Source organism: Neopsephotus bourkii, unplaced genomic scaffold (assembly GCF_033783945.1).
Source record: "Neopsephotus bourkii isolate Nb327-2 ecotype Australia unplaced genomic scaffold, CSIRO-AGI_Nbou_v1 NB_1825, whole genome shotgun sequence".
Classification (NCBI taxonomy): Eukaryota; Metazoa; Chordata; class Aves; order Psittaciformes; family Psittacidae; genus Neopsephotus; species Neopsephotus bourkii.
In genome coordinates, this window is record NW_026902298.1 from 6,727,389 (window position 1) to 6,748,165 (window position 20,777).

A 20,777-nucleotide genomic window follows, 5' to 3' on the forward strand; every position below is an offset into this window, starting at 1 on the left:
GGTCTGGTCCTAGCAATTTACATAGAATCACTGAGTTTCATTTAAAAGATTTTCTTGCTCTGTAGAAGCAGACCCAGAATTATCAATTCCAAATAAGCAATAAGGAACACGAACAAGAAGAGGTAATTACCTGTGACCAGTGCAAAAGTGAAACGGATGAGTTGATGATTGAAAAACTGAAGGCAACTGCGAATGAAATAGCAATAAACAAGAATAAACTAGAAGAGGAAAATCTGAAACTCCGAGAGGATCTAAAAATATACCAAAACCAGTGCCAGGTAATGATGGGTTTTCTTTTCCCCCCTGATGACTGAGGGATTAATGTTGGTTAATTAGTTACTTAGGAATATACTTTAAAAAGTTGTACTGAGATGCCTTTATAAAAGATCTGTACATGAGGTATATGATTTACAGCAACACAGAATGAGCTGTGAACAGTACATTTTTTTAGTGGCAGTTAGAAAGAAAACAGAAATGTGTTTGATACATAGTGCTATATTTTATTCTTGTCTGTTTATCTAGGGGTTTGGTAACTTTCCTATATCCATAGCATCTACAAAAACTCATCCTAGTTCACTTGGTTTCTTGGGCATAAATGACTTCTATGAAACCTCTTTATCTGATTTACACCTTCTTGTACACTGTGTCTGCCACATAGCTAGTAAATAAGTATATAGAAACGTGTGTGGTACACTTTATTATTATTGAGGGAAGATTTTGCAGTCAATGAATTTTTAAGTTGCCAACCATGTAAAGAATCCTCAGCTTTTATCTTATCCCTAGTTTACCATTTTTCAGCATAGCACTGATGTCTGAAGACAGCCATTTGTGCCTCTTCTTTTGGTCTTGATATATGAGTTCTGACAAGCCTGCGATAATACAAGATCTTTACAGACTTTTTTATTAGCTATGTTTGAAATAGATCAGGAATGAGATTCTCGTTACTATGTTTTTCTGGTAACAAATATAAATTACGTTTTTGTTATTCATTGAAGCACTTTAAGGTCCAGTAAAGTATTGGGTGGCCTATCATAACTTCAGTTCTTTCTGAAGAGGGATAATCTTTTTCTGTTTATAGACAACTTTGCAGGGTTATAACTGCATATGCAATATACTTCATGCGAATTAACATATACATGGTGGAGGTTAATTTCAGGTGTTGTCTGAACAGCCAAGTTTAGCTCATGTGGTGGTTACACATTTCATCTGCACATTAGTATACAAGTTATTGGTATGCAACCAAAAATCTCTGGTTTGAGGCCTGTTAGAAAGTCTGCCATCAAAAGTGGTAGGATTGGAATACAAAGTGGAAGAAATCATGGCAATTGGAGCAGGTGGATAGATGTACAACTGAGAAAGTAGGTGTTATGCTGTAGCCTTAAAGCAAATGCTTCAAGCAAGAGGATTTTTGGAATTATGTGAATAGAATACAGGAGCTGTAGGAAGCACTGAAGATATTTTAAGTAGCAGTGGAGATAGATGTACATAACATTGTCAGCTAAAGGGCAGAAAGTTGCAGAATAACTGTGCTCATAGTGTGGAATACTGCTGTGTTAGAAAAGCCACATTTGCAAATAGCTGCAGAAGGAAAACACTGATGTAAAATTCAATGTATGGTGAAAAGGTGTAGCTCAGAGAAGATATATTTTTAGGAATGTCTGTGTGAGAAAGCAGGAAGAACAAGGCCTGTTGTCAGCCAGAAGAAGTAAGCAGGTTTATGTGAAGGAGTGCTACATGGAGGATGGAAATAGATGGACCTGATGTGGGTAAAGAAGGGAGAGGTAAATGGGAATCTAGGTGGGGAGAAGGCTGATGGCAATGGCAGCAAGCCTAATATTGTGCCTCATATATCTTCCATATATCCTCTTGAAGAGGAAGGAGCAGCGGAGATAGTGTGTGATGAATTGACAGTAACTCCCATTCCCCATCCCCCTGTGCTGCTCTGGAAGAGGCGGTAGAGAAATCAGGAGTGAAGCTGAGCACAGAAAGAAGGGAGGGGTGGGGGGGAAGTTGTTCTAAGATTTGGTTTTATTTCTTATTACCCCACTCTGATTTGATTAGTGATAAATTAAATTAATTTCCCCGAGTTGAATCTGTTTTGCCCATGTCAGCAATTGCTGAGTGATCTCTCCCTGCCCTTATCTCAACCCATGAGCCTTTCGGTATATTTTCTCTTTCCTGTCCAGCTGAGGAGGGCAGCGATAGAGCTTTGCTGGGCATCTGGAGTCCAGCCAGGGTCAATCCACCACAAACAGCTTTGAGTAGTATTAGAACAGGACTTGATGAGGAAATTTTTGAGACTTCCTTTTGATATCAAACATGGGAAGAAAAGAGAGGATTTGGATTTTTTTTTCAGATTGAAACACACTCTTTAAAAACTTGTATTCCATTAAATATTCTCTAAACAAAACCTAAAGTTTTGTGGTTCAAAATTACTTTTCTTTTTGGTGTTTTAATCCTAAAATAATAAGTGGTACATATCTAAATGATTTTTTTTTTTGCAGTGATGTGTGAAACTCTTGACCTGAAGTTCTGTTTCAGTTATTACCGTGGCTGTTGTTGTTCCTGCTATTATTACAATTCACAGAAAAAATACAATTTATGTAAATCTGTATGATGACTGCAGTCAGATAGGGCTTCTACCACACAACTGTGCAGCATCCATTCCTCTTATCCACCCCAGAATGAAATCAGAGGGATAACCCTCCCCCAAATTCATATATCATAAAATAATTGTGGCTATTTCTTGAATGTTGAAGTCATAAAGATGACCATAAGCAAGTCTTGCAGAGAATTTTAACAGTTCATTAAGCTTTATTTCACATGAATATGCCCAGACTTGCATTTCAGAGTTTAAAAAAGCTCTCTCAGCCTTGTATTAACAAAGGATAAAATGAATGAACCTATATATGCAGCAAAAGCACTTCATATCTGTCTGCAGCAGCCCTTTTAGCCGAAGAAAACCCACAGGCTTCTTGGAAGGAAGGTCATTCTCATATAAGGCTCTAAAGAAAACAAACCTTTGAAGTTCCTTGCTTCATGTCATTTCTGGATTCCAGTTGTCTTATGAAAGTTTAAAGACTTTATTTTTGCTTTTAAACATGGAAACTGTATTAAAATAAAATGAAGAAACTATGAAAAATACTAATGGGTTTAGTGTAATGGTTTGAAAGGCAAAGGATCAACATCCTTGAAAAATCCTTTGTTTTAATCTGGAAGATGCTTTTGGATATTGGGTGAGAGGAAATTATTCTCTGAATATTATTACTGCAAGAATCTGATTATTATTGCTATTTTTGTTATTTGTGGGTTATATTCCCAAGTTCTTGAGTATGTTCTCAGTATATTTGTGGAAATTCAGAGTTTGTGATGCCGAATGTAACATAGGTCTTCAGGTTGTCTATCACATTATCAGTCAGAAACTAATGGCAAAATAGAGGTAAGATTTGTGGAGTCCCTAAGAAGAATCTTTTTTTTGTGATATTCACTTGAATAAGCAGTTGACTCCATGCAGATAGAACTAGTGTTGAAGATGACTGAGCACACACCGTGGCTAAGTACAGACGCCTAGATGGATCTGCTCCAAGCTTCCAGGAAATGTTTAATAAAGAAACGCACGTAATCCTGCCTTTCTATAGCCTTGTAGTTTTCAAGCTTATAAATTGATGCCACCCTTGTTGCCCACACAGAAGCAGCTCTGCAGCGTTTAACATCTTGCTTTGCGGAGGCGGCTGAGGTTTTTGGGCTGGAAGTCAGCTTGAAGAAGACAGTAGTCCTCTACCAACCTGCACCGCAAGATTATCGCCATCCCCACATTATCATTGGCGAGTCAGAGCTTAAGACAGTTCAGCAGTTCAGCTATCTAGGAAGCATCATTTCCTTGGATGCCACGATCGACAAAGAGATAGACAACAGAATAGCAAAGGCATATAGAGCCTTCGGAAAACTCCATAGAGGAGTCTGGTGCAATAAACACCTGAAGAAAAGTACAAAGATCAGTGTCTATAGAGCCATTGTATTGTCTACTCTTTTATATGGGTCTGAATTATGGGTCATCTACCATCATCACCTGCGACTCCTGGAACGCTTTCATCAGCGCTGCCTCTGTACAATTCTAAACATCCATTGGACTGACTATATGTCTAATGTCACTGTCCTCGAACAAGCAGGGGTCACCAGCATCAAGGCCATTGCTGAAATTGCAGCTGCGCTGGGCAGGGCACGTCTCTAGAATGAAGGATCACCACCTCCCCAAGATTGTGTTTTATGGTGAACTTTCCACTGGTAGCCGCAAGAGAGGTGCCCCAAAGAAAAGATATAAGGACTCCCTGAAACAATACCTTAGCCTTGGCCATATTGACTACCAACAGTGGTCCACCTTGGCCTCCAATCGGGAGACTTGGAGGCACACCATACATAATGCCATTGACTCCTTTGAGAGCTCACGAAGAACTAGTCTTGAGGAGAAAAGACAATGCAGAAAGAATTGCACCCCACCTATACCACCCAAGGAGACCTTCTGCTGTGCTTTTTGTAGCCGGATTTGCCTATCCCACATTGGCCTTCTTAGTCATCAGTGTGCTTGTAGTAAGCGTGGGTAAAGCCCTTCCCAAATCTTCGTTCGCGAAGTCAAGCCATGAATGAAATGAATGAGTACAATGAAGAACTTCTGAATGATGTTTCCTATGATGGTTTCAGAGGCAGATGCATGGGAACATTTCAAGAGCTAACGAATATTCAGCATCTGATTTTTAGATTACATTTCTGGAGAACTGACATGAAATCAGTGTCTTTTGCATAAATGAAACTTATAATAAAACCATGTATGTCCTTTCATCCAAATTATACAGGTATTGAAACTGATGTGTTAACACACGCCTTCTTGAGCAGTCTAACTTTAACTATTTATGTATTTGCTTGTTTGTTTAGAACATGGAGGCAGGCTTTTCAGAAATGAGGAATGAGCTGCAGTCCCGGGATGTTCTCTGGAGAAGGATACAACTGGAATGCCAACAGATGCATACAGAACTACAGAAAATCAGAGACTATAAGGATATGCAGGAAATGTATGTTGAAGACAATATTTAAATTAAGAAGTACTTCTGAGCTAATAACTTTTATTTTTACATTTGATATAAATTAAAGCTGGTTTAAGATACTCTGGATTCAAATGTTGGTTTCTAAACAGTATTAGAATAAACATTTTCATTGGCAATTATATACAACAAAATGGCAGCAATAGATGCAGGCTCTATAAAAAGGCTTTAATGCTGCCTAGATCTTTACAAATCAATGCATTTAATCTATTTCTGTTTATATGTTTACAAGCTTTTTCCATTTTCTCAGCATTAAAGCACTTTGGAAATAGTGTAATTAAGATTCTCCCTAACATCCCTTGAGTGAAACACTCATCTTTTTATGGTTTATCTAATCTACTTCAGCTATTTGAGGTTATAGGAAATACCAGTCTGCAAGAGATTTCAGGATTCTTTCTGCATGCACTCGCATTGTCCTTAATCTCTAGAAATCTCACAAGATCCAACCTGTATTAGGCCAAATCTTTGGTTGTTGTATTTTTTCATCAGCACACAGCACTTCCACAGTTTTACACTGTAGAGAGGATGCTGTAAGGTAAAGGTTACTGTATGTCCTGTTTGTTTCATGTTTTGTGTATTTCTTATTTAAAGGCATCAGCCATTTTGTGTACAACTTACTGAGCAACTAGAAAATAAAAACACCAAGTTATTACTATTGGCACAAAGTCAAGAACGCCAGCAAGAAGAGCTAAATGAGGTATTTCATATCACTAAGTATTTCCAGGCCTTAATTGCAAAATAGGATTTTTAGAAGAGAGAAAAGTACTGACCTTGGGTATGATCATATGTAGAAGAGAGCAGGAGATAAATTGTGGTTTTAGGAGAGCATAAAGTTTTCATACATGAGAAAGTTTTCATATATTGTTGTATTTCTGGAGGTAGGTGCATAGCTGTAAAATTGACATTCTGATTCTGTGCAGAGCTTGCTACTTCACTGAAGTGAGGGAAGAGACCATGCTCAAACATCACTGTGATTCAAGTAAGACCATGCAGATAATAAACCCTCTAAGGCTAAAAATAATTAGTAGGCTTTAGGAGGTAAGTAGTAGTTTGTAGGTGCTCTCAGATGAAAGATATGTCAACAGATCAACTGCTACAAGTCGGTAGGACAGATAGCTACACAAGGGCAAGCTTAGTCAGTCACCTGCTGCACAATCTACACAGCGCTCTTTAGTTTGAGCTACATATCACATTGCATTGCACATTTCTCAAGTGCTGTATGCAAGCAGTGGTAGCATAGCACTGTGGACTGGCATATGGCTTCGCAGGCCAAAACACTTTGGGAGTAGAGGATGCTCAGAACTCCTCTTCAGGCATGTTGTGGTTTTGCTCAGTAGCACTCGAAGCAGGAATATCTCTAATTGCATGCAGCTGACTTGGATGCAGCAATTTTGGCACGATAGGCATGATCTAACTCTTAGAGTTTTTTTGCATCTCCATCTATTTGTTTACAATTCTAGTATTTCTGTATAGTTTGCATAAATAAAAATGAAATGCCATCTGTTACTGATCGTGTACAGTCCTGCAAGGAATTATTAAAATAGAGTTGAAAGGTTGTTTGCTGGGTTATGTAGTTTTGTTTCTTACATAATAAAAAATACCTATCAATCAGTGCTGAATTGTTGGTTATAGTAGAAGATATGAAAACAACCTTTGTGCTGATTCTTTGGAGAACTGTGCACAGCATGCAGTGCAGAAAGTTTGACCTTAAATTTTATATGTTACAGTAGGAAAAATTCTCATACAGTGATTTACTGTATATGCTCTTTATTTCTAACATAGGTTCTCATCAAAGAGTCTCTAGATTGATTTATTTATATTGCCCTAAGTTAATTTAGGCTGCATTAAACTTATTTCAAACCTAAATTAACTTAGGAGCAGTATAACTAAATCAGACTTAGGTATATTGAATGTATATTTCCTTGGATAGTCTTTGCCATAAATACCAATTTTTAGCATTATTTTTAGTACATTCTTTTTAAATGTCAATTTAAATGTCTTGTATTTTGTTCATTTCTGACACTGAATAGGCAAATGAAAGAACAACAGAAGGGTTTAAAAAAAACCCCATAAAAATAAATAAAGCTATATGCCCTGATTCATGAAGACATTTTATTATGCAATGTCAAAAATCTCTGGTTCAGTTAGAAGACTTGATACCTTGGAAGCGACAGCAAAAAAGTCACTGATAGGTAGCAAGCGATGCAATCATATATGCTTCGTAACACTTTTTCTTCTTGAAACATTTTGCTCCAGATAAGAAACCATGTTTATCGAGAGGAGCAGTCCCATCACTCTGAGAAGGAAAGAATGAAGACGGAAATCTCTGACCTGACAGAAGAGCTTCATCAGGAGGTCACTATAGCAACTATCATGGAGAAAGCTAGTCTTCTGGAAAGACAGTTAAAAATGGAGTTGGAGATAAAAGACAAATTGTTAGCAAAACAACAGGTATGCAAGTAGGCAAAACCAGTGTAGACCATTTTACTCCACACTATTGGTAATGACATATATTATCTGCGAAAAAAGACATTACATTTCTTGCTATAGTTTTCATCAGCAGTGCTGTAATACCTGTGAAGTATTTCTAGAGCAGCCAAATTGATACTGGAACAAGAATGCACTGGCAAATGTCAACCGTACATCTAAATTGCAATTCATTCTGACTATTGACTGTAGTTATCATTTTATCACACAAAAGAGCTTGAAAACTTCAAGTTTGTTGTTATTATATGCACTTTATCATTAGAACTGTTTGTTAGAGTATCTAGAACACTTTTTCAGGGGTTTTTTTAAAGCTTTTTGAAGAATGTTACCTATCTGCTTAGAAAATTCTGATAATTTGAAAGCTGAAAACTGTAAGATACCAGTGTTCTAATGTCAATTTTTAGTATTAAAAACAAATATGTTACCTTCATTACTTAGTTTTGTAAACAAAAAGTACCTTCATATTTAGAGCTTTCTGGGGATCTCTGTTTTTTGAGATATGTCACCGCATATTGAAAGTTGTATTTAATGTAATACTTCACTTTTGACAATAGGAAAGTTAGTGCTTGGGAAAATGAGACATCTCCTATTGTGTGGCTTTACCAGCCTATATTCCCCACCATAGCACTAAAAAGAGTGGATGTTGTTTCTAGGCTCAATGACTAAGATTTCACACAGTTTCAGTGGCCTGCAAAATCTGTCTCTCTTTGTATATCCTAACTGCAAGTGAACTCCCATATTTTCCTAAGTGAAAAAAGGTAAATAAAATCAGAAGCATTGCACCTGTGTATCTTTTATAGGTTGTTTAAGAGTTCTTTCTGCTTTAGTATTGCTGTATTTAAAAAACATTGTATTTAGTTTCATAATTCATTGTATTTAGTTTTGTAATTATGTATGTTTTGTAAAATTAAACATATATATCTATACTCAGTGTCATTTAAAGTTACCAGTGATGTTCTTGTATTTAACAGAGAATTTAATTTTTTCCTAGTTCCTGGATTCCAAATACAAAGCTGTGAGCTCTGAAAACACACATCTAAAAGAGATGGTGGAAAACCAGGTGTGTAAAAGTTGCATGGTATTTTTTTTTTTAATCTATGCAATACGCAGAACAGTTCCTTATATTTACTGTAAATGTAGATTGAGATCATGGCAGATTTAGAGATTTCTGACCTAAGTAAAATAAATTAATAGAAATAAGGTGTGAGACATAATCAACACCAAGTGGATTTAACTCAGCCTGAAGATGGGTATAGCTAGGAATAATTTTGACCTTAACTGTAGTAAAGTAGAAGTAAGGTAAATTTTTCAGTAACTGCCTAGACAATAAACAGTTTCTTGGAGCTTATTTATTGTAAGTTACATCACTTATTTCAGAAAATATGTAATTTTCAACAGTCATCATTCTCACAGATACGAAGATATGTCCTCGTTTTACTATATTACTGGTTTCTTCATATGATATTTAAATAACTGTGTGAAAAACATATTTTGCCCCCACCCAGCTTATTTTTGGAGTTCAGCATTTATTTTTCTTCAAACAGGGGTTTTTAAAGTTTAATTCATAAAATGTGTGCCATAATATCATGTAGTACTGTAGTTTTTATGATACAATAAATATTGTATATGCTGCCTTCCACATAAAGCTTCAAAATGTCTCCTGCTTACAGAACATCTGCAGTTATTTAATCTACACTGCAATGTTGCTTGCAAATACTGCTGTAAATACATCTTTGGGGGATTTGTAGCCTTTTAATTGCCTTACTATAGACTGACAAATGTATGAAAGAATGCCACATTTTTCCACACCCTTAAAATAGCATATATGTCTATCAGTGATGTATTACCTATACATACATGTACACTATTATGAATATATGTATGTGTATATATGACATTATTGTGGAAATATAGATGGATGTGTGTATGCATCTCTAGCTGTTCTCTATGGTGGCATTCTTCATGAAGATTGAGAAGAACTGTCTGAAAAGTATCCTTGTAGATACCACATCTGTTAAATTTGAGCAGTAAAATCCAGTCAGTAGATATACCAAGGTCACTACATGTATCAATACATTTATGGACTTAACAAGTCTTTCCTACTTTACTAATGTATTGGGAAAATCTAAACATAAAAGACTGTGAGGTATTTCATGCTAAGATTGCATGAAATGGAGAGATTTTTACAGATGTGTTTGCATAGTACAGCAGAGCACTACACAGACTCCTCAAACTAATGCTAGCTTAAGTCAGTGTGGTGTAATGCATCACCAGGCCGGGTTACTTGTTTAGATTTCAAAAGCAATGTAGCTGTGCCAGCTCAGTTCTGGGGCTCATGCTGTTATAACTGACTTGAGAACTAGTAGTGGTAGTGTGACTTAGTGCTCTCCTTCTTCTGTTCTGCCACTTCACTTCAGAGACACAGCTGAGCCCCTGCCTGCCATCCTTGCAATAACTACTAAATTTCCTTTTACTTTATGGCAATTCCATGCCAGCTTGGCTCATAAATTTCCCCTAAAATTAGATAAGAGAGGCAAGGGTTACAGGAAGAGATAACATTAGAACAGATAGTGCAAGGAATAGACAAGTTTTCAGTTGTGCTAACTGTATACTAAGATCCAAATCCTTAATACTCATGAGTTACCAGCTTCTAAAAGAATAAGGTAAATCTAGAAATACATGAAAGCAAAACTTAATAGAATGTTTTGGGGTTTAGTATCTTGTGTATAATCTGGACATGGACCTGTTGGAGCAAGTCCAGAGGAGGCCACAAAAATAGTTAGAGGACTCGACCACCTCTCCTATGGAGAGTAACCTTTCAGTTCTAAATCAGGGCTTACAAGAAAGATGGAGAAAGACTTCTTACCAGGGATCATAGTAACAGGAGAAGGGGCAAGGGTCTTAAACTGAAATAGAGGAGATTTAGATTGTTCATAAGAAAGGGCTTGGTTGGTTTTTTTTTAATGAAGATGGTGAGACACTGGCACAGGTTGCCCAAAGAAGCTCTGGCTGCCCCATCCCTGGCAGTGTTCAAGGCCAGGGTGGACAGGGGGCTTGGAGCAACCTGGTCTAGTGGAAGGTGTCCCTGCTTGTGGCAGAGATGTTGGAATAGATTATCTTTAAGGTGCTTTCCAACCCACACTGTTCTATGGTTCTATGAAATCATTTGATATTTTTCTGTTAATGACACTGTACTGCTATTGCAGATATACTTACACAATGCAATGCAGTATTATGCAGAGAAGTAGTTCCGAATTAGCTAGCTCTGGTGTGCAGCGTAGGCTTTATAGAAAAAGTGACAGGACATAAAAGGAATGCAGTATCCTGGCTTGTCAACTTCCAGAGCTAATATCCGTCTTCCCTTCTTCATACCTTAGTGGATGGGCCTCTTTAAGCCCTAGTTGCAGAGCACATGTTGCTAGCACTTTTAGTATTACGACTTGTATACCGTGTGGACTAACCCAGCTGAGAAACAGGGTTTAGTAACACAGATAGCACTGTGCTAATGTGTCTTTACTGCTTCTGAAGCTGCAGTTGACTGTATCTTGACACAGATATTAAATTGTGCCTGTAGACATACCCTCTATCTAGTAAAGTAATGAACTTCTATAATTTTTTCTTATTATTTCTGGTGGGATTGTTACTGGAAGGAGCAATACAGTCTGCAGCTATAGCTGTTATGGTTTCTTTTATGTCATAAGTTTTACAAAGCAAGTGATGAATTTATGATAATAATATTTTGGATGCATGTTTGTTGAGAAACTTTAATTTGTTTTATTGTGTTACAGAGGCTGTTATCCATTCTTTTCCATTTATCTACAGTGGGTTTTTTTCTGGAGGCAATTCTCTTGGTTTGCTCTAAGTGCTGCATGATTATATATAGTAGCTAGGTCTTTCTTTAGCATAGAACATTGTTTTGTGTTTGCTTGTTAAAAATACTAACATCCATTTGTTGTGGAAAAGACAGATAACTATATAATGATGGCTTTATCTTCTTGCACAGAGTATAGATTTATGTAACAAACAACATGGAAATTTCACATCTTCCATTCACAAAGCAGAACATGAGAATGTAAGATTACAAAGTAGCCTTGTTAAACTTCAAAATGACACAGAAATATCACTGCTGGGTCACATGGGTACATACGGAGAAACAGAGCACAGCTACCAAACCCACTCAAAGATGAAAGAAAAGGAAGAGAGGTAATACTTAAATTGTACATATATATGAATCTTCCTGCAAGTTTTTTCGAAGCATCTCACTGGGCTGAACTGTTAAGCTTTTCTGCTGTTTCTGCTCATTCAGAACTCCTACCAACATAAATATCAGACCTAGTTAGTATATTTGTAAGAATTCCCTACATTTTTCTAGATGGCTGACTGAATTTGGCAATAAATGAAGTCCTAGACATGTTTGATCATTTTTTAAATGTTTTTCACATGAAATGACTTTAAAAACTTTTTATGTGCTGCATAAGTTATTCTTCCAGGTTTTGCAAAACAGGACAGGATGTATTTTTACTGCCAAATAAAAACCAACATGAGAGGTAAACTGCACCACAGGAGGTTATCTTAATAAGCAGTTTGAACTACAGCCCCTGCTGAAAACCTCTCTGTCCCACCAGTTTCATTTGTTGGAAGTTTCATTAAATGTATTTTAATGCCTTGTCTAGTTTTGGTGTTCTTGGGTGACCTGATTTTTAAATGAAACATAATTTCAGATGCCCTGAATAAATAATTACTACAATAAACTCCTTGTTAGGGAAAAATAATGAGACAGAAGTACTCACGCTACAGAAAACATTGTAGTGATGACTTCCTTCTTATTTCCCTGTATTCAGTGAAGCACTGAATTACCTTCAAACATGTTATAATCATGGCATTGCAGTACTAAGAAGAAAATTAAACCCCATGCTAAATAATATTTCACAGTATGTGAGAGTAAAAATTAATAGGAAGCTAAATATTTTGATCGTTTGTAAAAAGAACTTACATGGTAACACTAATGTGGATCAGTTGAAGCCAAAATTACGCAGGTTATTTCAAGCTCATACATTCAGTCATTGGCAAAATTTGAAGTCATTTTCTTGCTGAAAAATAGAAAGGCATCTCATTATATGTAGCTACATTCTTGCTTAAAACTCCCTTTGGAATGTTTTGTTAAATATATAGTTTAGTGTTGTAGGTAGTATTCAGGTGTATACAAATACATACATATATATATATAGTATGTGTGCATGTACATATATATGCATATACATAATACACATACACATACATATATGGAAATGGCAAGTATGGTTGTTTTCCTAAGTTTCAAATGATAGAATTATAGAATCAACTAGGCTGAACAAGACCTTTAAGATCACCAAATCCAACCTTTACTCCAGGACTGCAAAGTCCACCACTAAATCATGTCACTGAGGACTCTGAACACACCCAGGGATGGTGATTCCACCACCTCCCTGGGAAGCCAGATGTTGAAGGTTTTGCTGAAACAAATATTTACAAACCAAGTTACAGAGTATTCTGCACCTGTAGGTCTCATAATTTCAACAAAAATTGGTGAGTACATTTTTTGCTCATGCTTCCACTCTCTTTAATAGAGAGAAAGTCATATTTTCTCAGGAATAAAACTTGCTGTACATGAGGAACTGTGAAATTTCATTCATGAGAATGTAAGTGCATGAGACAATAGAACTATGCAGGTAATTTGCAGCATTCTGATTACTTAGCTATTGAAGACCAACATTAAACCAAAACAGGGAGAGAGAAACCTGGGGGAGAGAACCTTTTTAACAACAGAAACATCAACCACATTACCGAACACAATTTAAATTATGATTCTAATGAATTTGGTGAAACAGATCTATTGAGCCTGGTTTTCAGGATCTGAAACATGTGATTGATTTGCTAAATGAAAAGTTATTTAGCTAAATAAATAGATACACAAATTCTACATGTAGTGTACATACACATCAGCCATCCAGTCTCTTTAAGACTGAGCCCTCTCTGTACTGTCAGTTCCCTGTTCTCAAACAGGAACTACCTCAAGATTTTCTCAGAAAACTAAAATTGAATTTTCAACAATCAAATGTGTGCAGATAATTCAGGCAATTTATGTTGGTTGACTCAAACTCTAGGGTATATTTTATTTTATTGTGAGCATAAACCATGTTATTTCTGTTTTAATTTGCAGTTCTGTTTCCATGGTAATTATGGCACTGAAGAAAGGACAAAACCACTGTTTTTTATAGAGTAAAAGAAGTAGAAAACATGGTGTTTGTGCAAGGGGGGTGTTTGTGTTTTACAGAGTCATTTTCAGAAGCTTTACTTTTCATTTTTCCTATTTGCATTCAGAAACGTAGAAAGGTTTGCACAACTACAAAAAGTAAAGTCTTTGACCAGCTATATTCTATAATGATTTCAGTCATGTCTCCCAACCAGTACTAAAATCCAAGGCATGGGCACAGGCATTAGCTAGATAGGAGACCTCTAGAGAAAACACAGGAAATTGCAGGAGGTTCTATTGGCAGTTTAGGAAGAGCCCTGACTTCTGCTTTTGTTTAGTATGCAGGGAATTTCTAAATATTAGAGAGTAAGGTTTGCAGGAGTGGCATCCATTACCTAAAAAAGCCTGTAGTCACATCCTACCTACAACCACTTTAAGTAACTACTGTTCTCATGTATGGTAGTTGACTTACTTCTAATTGCCATTCACAGAACCTTTCCCCACCCTTAAGATTCCAATCCTTTATTTAGACCTCGGCCACATACAGTTGATTTGAAGTCTGGCATGATTGAAGAGGGTTTCCTCTGATGAAGCTGATTTATTTAGCCCATTTCTGCCAAAATTAAAACATGCATGTGAGTTCCCAATGAAAGGCTACTTATTCACCACAAAAATAAACACAAAACAGATAATTGGACAAGCTAAAGTGCTCTTTCATCATTTGGCAAAAGTGAGGGGCAAAGGCTAGGACTGAATGCCTATTAAGGTAGCTGGGGATCACTTAAAGGATCTGTCTTGACAGTGAACTATGTGTCTCAAGGAGGTTTTCACTACCTTTTGGAGTTCACAGACTCTTCGTCATGCTCACCACTGGATCAGGTGTTGCAGTAGATAAATTAGAAGCAGTGAAAACAAGTGTCTTAGGAAAATACTTTTTAACCAGTTTTACAATCCAAGCCAGCAGTTACACTTGCCAGCTAAAAGCAACAAATTCTGAAGACATTCTGGTCACTAAAGATCTGTTGTTTTCTTTCTCAAGACCAGCTATGACAACCAGCACAAGCTGTGTAAGTAATTTGGTTTGCACCACTAAAGTCATTGATCACATAAAGACCAGGCTGATTTTATATATGAGTCTGGAAAAAATGATCCTGTCTATATAAATTCCCTTTGTGAAGACATCATTCTTTCACTTCTTGTCCCATATGTCACCATGTCCACAGTGATATTATTTTTGTGAAGGATGTGGATATGTTCAATACTTTCTGACAATAAACCCACTGAAAGTCTAAGTTTTTCAACTGCAGTTATAGTGTATTTGCATTGCCAGTATTAACAAATGGACAGTTTTGAAAAATTGCAGATATTTACCTACCTTTCCATTTGCATTCAAAGAACTCTGTTCTTACGTATTATATTGCACTAAGCTGGCAAATATTTAAACCCCAACTGTGAAGTCTGTCTGAAGTAAAGGCATAGTACCCATATCAAAGCACCTAAATGTAGGTGTCATGTTTTTCCAAGATAGCAAACAGCCCCAGCAATGCTATGGATTACAGTAGGAATGAAGTTCCTTTATAAAGTCAGTCCTTTCTTCGGAGGTATCTGATTTTGCTATCTAAAAGCCACCAGAACTGTAGGCACCTGAGTCTGAAAATTCTGGTCTTAGTGAAGCAAGCTATAGCATAACAGTAATAACTGTTATTAAATACGCAGAGAAGCGGTTCTGGGGGAAAATAAAAAAGAACACAGATCACAGACTTTACTGTGGGTTTACAGAGAAAATTACTTCCAAACAGGTCAGAACACAAGATGAAAAAAATATTTGTGATTTTATTATTCATACCATCTATCTTCTGTGCCCTTCATCCAAACAATAGATGGAATTGACTGGGTTGGGGGAGAGAGAAAAAAGGCATCTGTGGCCAAAAAGCAGTGTGTTTATTTCAGGAAAAGAATGAATGAAAGGAGGAAACTCTGCCCCCATAAAAAAAAAACATTTTAACTGATTAGAAAACTGGAAGGCTGGGTGAATGTTCTCAGAGAGTTTTATTTTAGAATGTATAATAATAATAATACAATAATAATAATATTGCAGAATCATGCTTATAATTCGCTTTCCTATAGCATTTGGAGTATCTTAATCACTATGTCTTTTATAGCCAGAGAAAAATACGTTCTTCATTAGTTCTCTGAGTCGTTCTGCACACTCTGTTGATGGAGTGCTCATTTTCATGTTTAAGGCTGTCAGGGTTTAACCTGGCAGGCAGCTGAACACCACACAGCCTCTCCTCACTCTCCTTCCCTTCCTGCAGTCGGATGGGGAGACAACTGGGAAAAAAAAAAAAAGTAAAATGTGTGGGTGGAGATAGAGTTTAATGGTACAGAAAAGGAAAGGATGATGACAATAATGATGATGGTGGTAATAATAGCAACAACAATAACAACAACAATAATAATAGAATCACAATATACAAACCAGGTGATGCACAGTGCAGTTGTTCACCACCCACCAACCAGCCAGTTCCCAGGCACTGGCCTCCAGCCAGCTTTCCCCCTAATTTATAGACTGAGGATGACACCATATGGTCTGGAATATCCACTGGGTCAGCTGGGGTTAGCACCCCCAGCCCACTTGCTGTTGGGGTGGTGTGAGGCACAGAAAAGGCCTTGGCTCTGTGTAAGTGCTCCTCAACAGTAACTAAAACATTCCTGTGTTATCAGCACTGTTTCCAGCACAAATCCAAAACATTCCCATAGCAGCTACTGTGAAGAAAACTAACTCTACCCCAGCCAAACCCAGCACCAGGGATTAAGAACAAGCAGGGTTCATTAAGACTGCACAGCCACCCTCTCCCAACACCAAATACTGAAATTAAGATTAGAAAATGATGGTGTGCTCTTTCTGCAAGAAATGCTGTCCTTTCCCTGAGCTTGGCAAATTCTTCTTCTTTATTAAAAAAAAAAAGAGTTGTTTTCCTTGGATCTGAGCAGCACTGCATACTCTTGAATATTTATAATATTTATACTTCAGTGTCAGAGAACTTGTCTTTAAAATCTTTTATAACTGCATTTCAAATTAGTGAAGAGTTTTAGGGCATTGCAATGATGGGATCTTTTCAAACAGCTATCATGTTTGAGTATAGCTGTTACTTCCCAAGACTACAATTCCAATTTGATTATAAGCACAGACCTCAGTACAGTGGAAATTTTTACCTCAGTCAGAAATATTGTAACAGAAATGTATAAAATGTTGTTGCATGTTTTGCTATATAATCATAGGATCATAGAATAGTCAGAGTTGGAATGGACCTTAAGATGATCTAGTTCCAACCCCCTGCCATGGGCAGGGACACCTCTGCCCTAACACCTCTGACACTAAAACATCTCACCCAAGGCTCTGTCCAGCCTGGCCTCGAACACTGCCAGGGATGGAGCATTCACAACTTCCCTGAGCAACTTATTCCAGTGCCTCAGCACCCTCACAGTAAAGAACTTCTTCCTTAGATCTAATCTAAACTTCCCCTGTTTAAGTTTTAATGCATTACCTCTTGTCCTACCACTACAGTCACTGATGAAGAGTCCCTCTCCAGCATCCTTAGAGGCCCCCTTCAGACACTGGAAGGCTGCTATGAGGTCTCCACACAGCCTTCTAGTCTCCAGGCTGAATTAAATACATAATAAATACAAGCAAAGATGCAACTGAAAATCAGTCTAATTGAGCAGGCATGTGGGCAAGCTACTCTTGGTTTCAGAATTGTCCATATTGAACAATATGGTTTCAGAATTGTTCAGTTAACTATCAGGAAAAGAAGATATTTTGCATGGGAAGAAAATAGGTTTCTTTTTTTCTGTATGTTATCATTAAATCAGTGGCAAAATTAGTATTGCAGTAAAAATGCAGGATCAAAGATACCTGTACAATTTTTTTATTCAGCAAAATCCTAGCTATTTGAACATAGCTGTTTAAAGTTATATTAGATCAAAATTGACTGATTATTCAACCACTAATAACAGGTTTTGTTTCTCATCTCACATTCATAATTCATTCCCTCTATTTGTTGGATAAATTCACTCTAGTTCCTATCAGACTATAGTCTAAGTTGTGAAGACCTGGCTGAAGACTGCTTACTTAGCTTCTCCCAGTGAAAAACTAACAGGATGATATCCTTTGGCAAAGGATGGCCAACAAACTCTTAAGGAATATTGGTATTTTCAATACCTGAAGCAGGTTTGTGGTTTAGCTCTTGTCCTGCCATAATTATACGGCAAGGTTATCCAACTGCACCTCCAGTGAATAGGTTTAAATTTGCTGATTTAAGTCATAGCTGAGGCAGACAGAGAATCCACACTCAGATGTTTACAGCAACTTAGCTGGAAAGCTGCAAAACTGCTGCAGCTTGGTAGTTTTTGATCTGCATGAAGCAGTTTGCGCAGGTAAGTAATCAAAATTGCACAAACAAACAAAAGTAAAATCATGCTTGGCTTCGCTGTGATAGCTCAGTTACAACTGGTTTTCATACTTTGATTTGGTTTTCTCTTTTAGAACTTCCCAAAAGAAAGACGCATGGGAAATGGAATGTCAACAGGCTGCTGTGTTCACAGGATACCACAGAAACCATAGTCCTGCTTTATATGGCCAAGGCAGTATTACTGGTTCAAAAAGTGATACGTATCCTTTGGGCTTCAGTGGGACATTTCCTGGAGAGGGCAGAAGAGGCAGTTTACTGAGCCCTGCTTACAGTGCAGAAGAAATCAAATTATCAGTAAGTAACTGCTTTCCTGTAACACAAATCCATCTGTGGACCAACCGCAGCCCTGGAAGAGCCAAAAACTAGATCACTCCTGTTGTCATTATTATTTATACAATGCCAGCCCAGCAAAAATGGAAATACCTTAACACAAAAGCAGTTTTTCTGGAAATTAAACATCCCCTGCTGGGCCATACCTTTGTTCTAATAATGATGGTGATAATTACCTGCCATTATGTGACTGTGAGAGAGATTTCTACATTTTAGCTTATTGTCTTCTATATTGGGGCACTCCTTCATACTGACTTTTGTAAGGGCACTCTGCTTTAAGTGTATTTCCATAATGCCTGAAAACTTACTGTCTTAAGTGCTGTTTGACAAATCAAGTTTCTACAGCATTCCACTGATGGATGAAATTAGAGGAATTGCAGCAACTATTTTCTATGTGTTAGCTATTGTATTTGAAAAGGAACAGAAATGATAACTGCTGCAATGTTTCTTTTTTTTGAAATGAAAGAGTAATAGTGCAGCATTCTGCCTTTCAGTCTTCAAAGGCTGAGGTTACCAAGTTCCATGACAAGTGGGATAAATCTCCCTTTACCTGGGGCAACTTCTTTAGGAAAAACTTTCCATAGTTCTTTGACTTTAGATCTACCTTTAAATTTGAGCTTTATCCTCTTCCTTAGTATCTTCTATTATTCTGAGGCCTCCACTAAAGGCCACTATGGTTTTCCACTTGAAAATTTAGCCCTTATTTTCCAGACTTCAAACCACACAACCCCACCATCATTAAATAACGGAACTAACAGATTAGTAGGAATAGACCGTAGCCATCTCTCTGTCCAGCTGTGATACGTGCTTTTTTGTTCCCAGTAGATCCTGAACGGCAGGTGTGTGGCTGAGCCTTATGGCTTGATAGTTTTTCTCTTTAAATTATTAATCATGACAATAATTGTTTGGACTTTTTCAGCAGAATTTGATAAATACCAGGTCTCCTCCTCAATTCTGTCAGAAGTGTCAGACAGAGACTCCAGATCACAGATCCCAGAGCTTCTATTTCCAGCCAGCCCAGGTAAAATGTCCATTCTGAGACACTTCTGCAATCTTCAGGGAAACTATTTGCCATCTGGCACTCAGGACAGGGTTGATGCCAAGACTAGATTTAAAGGAAAACGCTTTCCAGCTCCTGTGTGGGCAAAGTACAAAATGAAATTATTAAGCAAGGTATATTTCTCATACTGAATCTAAGTCCAAATCAGCGACATTGAAGCAGGTACAAGGCCAGAAGATCTCCAGAATGAAATCATTACTCAGACTGACATTGGATACCACAGCATTAGTGCAGAGAATACTCAAGTATATTACTCGGGAGTTCCGTGTTCAAATGGAAAGCCATTGCATCAAGGAGAAAGAGTAAAAAAATATACAATATGTTATAAACAGAGTTCTGTGACAGAACTTTCTAGACTGATGTTTCACCTAAGTGAAATCTCCAGTATGTTCTAAATGTCTAAAGATGTTATAAGGGACCATTTTTCTGGAGAATATTTCTAGCACCAACTGAAGACGTCAGCATTGCAGGTGATGTCCTGATATCTACCAAAATTACTCTGTTGGTATCTAGGGAAGAGAGAAAATAGACCCTAGGGCTTTACGCAGAGACTAACATCTCTCCTCCCAGTAAGGAATCTTCAGACAACCTTAGTAAATGTTCCACCAGAATATCTGTCCTTTCACATTCTTACTTAGAGGTTACGTATGTAAGAGAAAGTCACTCTTACCTTAAAGTAAACTAGAAAGCTGAGCTGGGATTCAGTGGGAATTCACATAACCCCTATACTTCTCAGTTTGAGGCTTTCCAAATCTATGGAAATACTTTTTCTCTGAATGGTACTTTGGGCTGCGCTCTCTCTGTGAAATTAACAACTTCAGCAAATGGTTGCCTCATCTATTCCCAGATTCTGGGAAGACTATTCCATAGAACAGTCCAATGCCCTGCTTCAGAAAATAGATATAGATAGATAGATACCCAAAAATATTATTTGCAGCTTCAGAATACTGCATTTATACACAATTTCTCCATTTCAGCAAGAAGTTGTGTACATTGTGCTTCTTAATCTAGAGCTTTAACTTTTAGTCACAAACACCTTCTCATGTTTCTCTTCATATGGTGGACAGACATTGTCTTGCTTTTGAGTTCAGTTCTTGCTT

General features: G+C 37.2%; 1 protein-coding gene and 1 long non-coding RNA gene across 3 annotated transcripts in view; one reads left to right on the top strand and one right to left on the bottom strand.

Moving 5' to 3' along the window:
* The window catches only part of DEUP1 (deuterosome assembly protein 1), a 48,302-nt gene that overhangs the window by 23,607 nt on the left and 3,918 nt on the right, over positions 1-20,777 (top strand). Inside the window, exons 7-13 of the mRNA XM_061343813.1 lie at positions 66-278; positions 4,930-5,066; positions 5,688-5,793; positions 7,353-7,547; positions 8,575-8,643; positions 11,587-11,786; positions 18,362-18,581. Of these exons, the coding sequence (XP_061199797.1) occupies positions 66-278; positions 4,930-5,066; positions 5,688-5,793; positions 7,353-7,547; positions 8,575-8,643; positions 11,587-11,786; positions 18,362-18,581 (1,140 nt within the window). The remainder of the gene's footprint in view (positions 1-65; positions 279-4,929; positions 5,067-5,687; positions 5,794-7,352; positions 7,548-8,574; positions 8,644-11,586; positions 11,787-18,361; positions 18,582-20,777) is intronic.
* LOC133207160 (uncharacterized) lies at positions 5,085-15,095 on the bottom strand. 2 transcript variants are annotated; one of them, XR_009723958.1, is made up of 3 exons: positions 14,650-15,095; positions 12,577-12,673; positions 5,085-5,610 (listed from the first exon to the last, which is right to left on the bottom strand). It is a non-coding gene; the product is annotated as an uncharacterized LOC133207160 (long non-coding RNA). The 2 variants fall into 2 exon arrangements; XR_009723959.1 differs by lacking the exon at positions 5,085-5,610 and adding an exon at positions 9,282-9,594.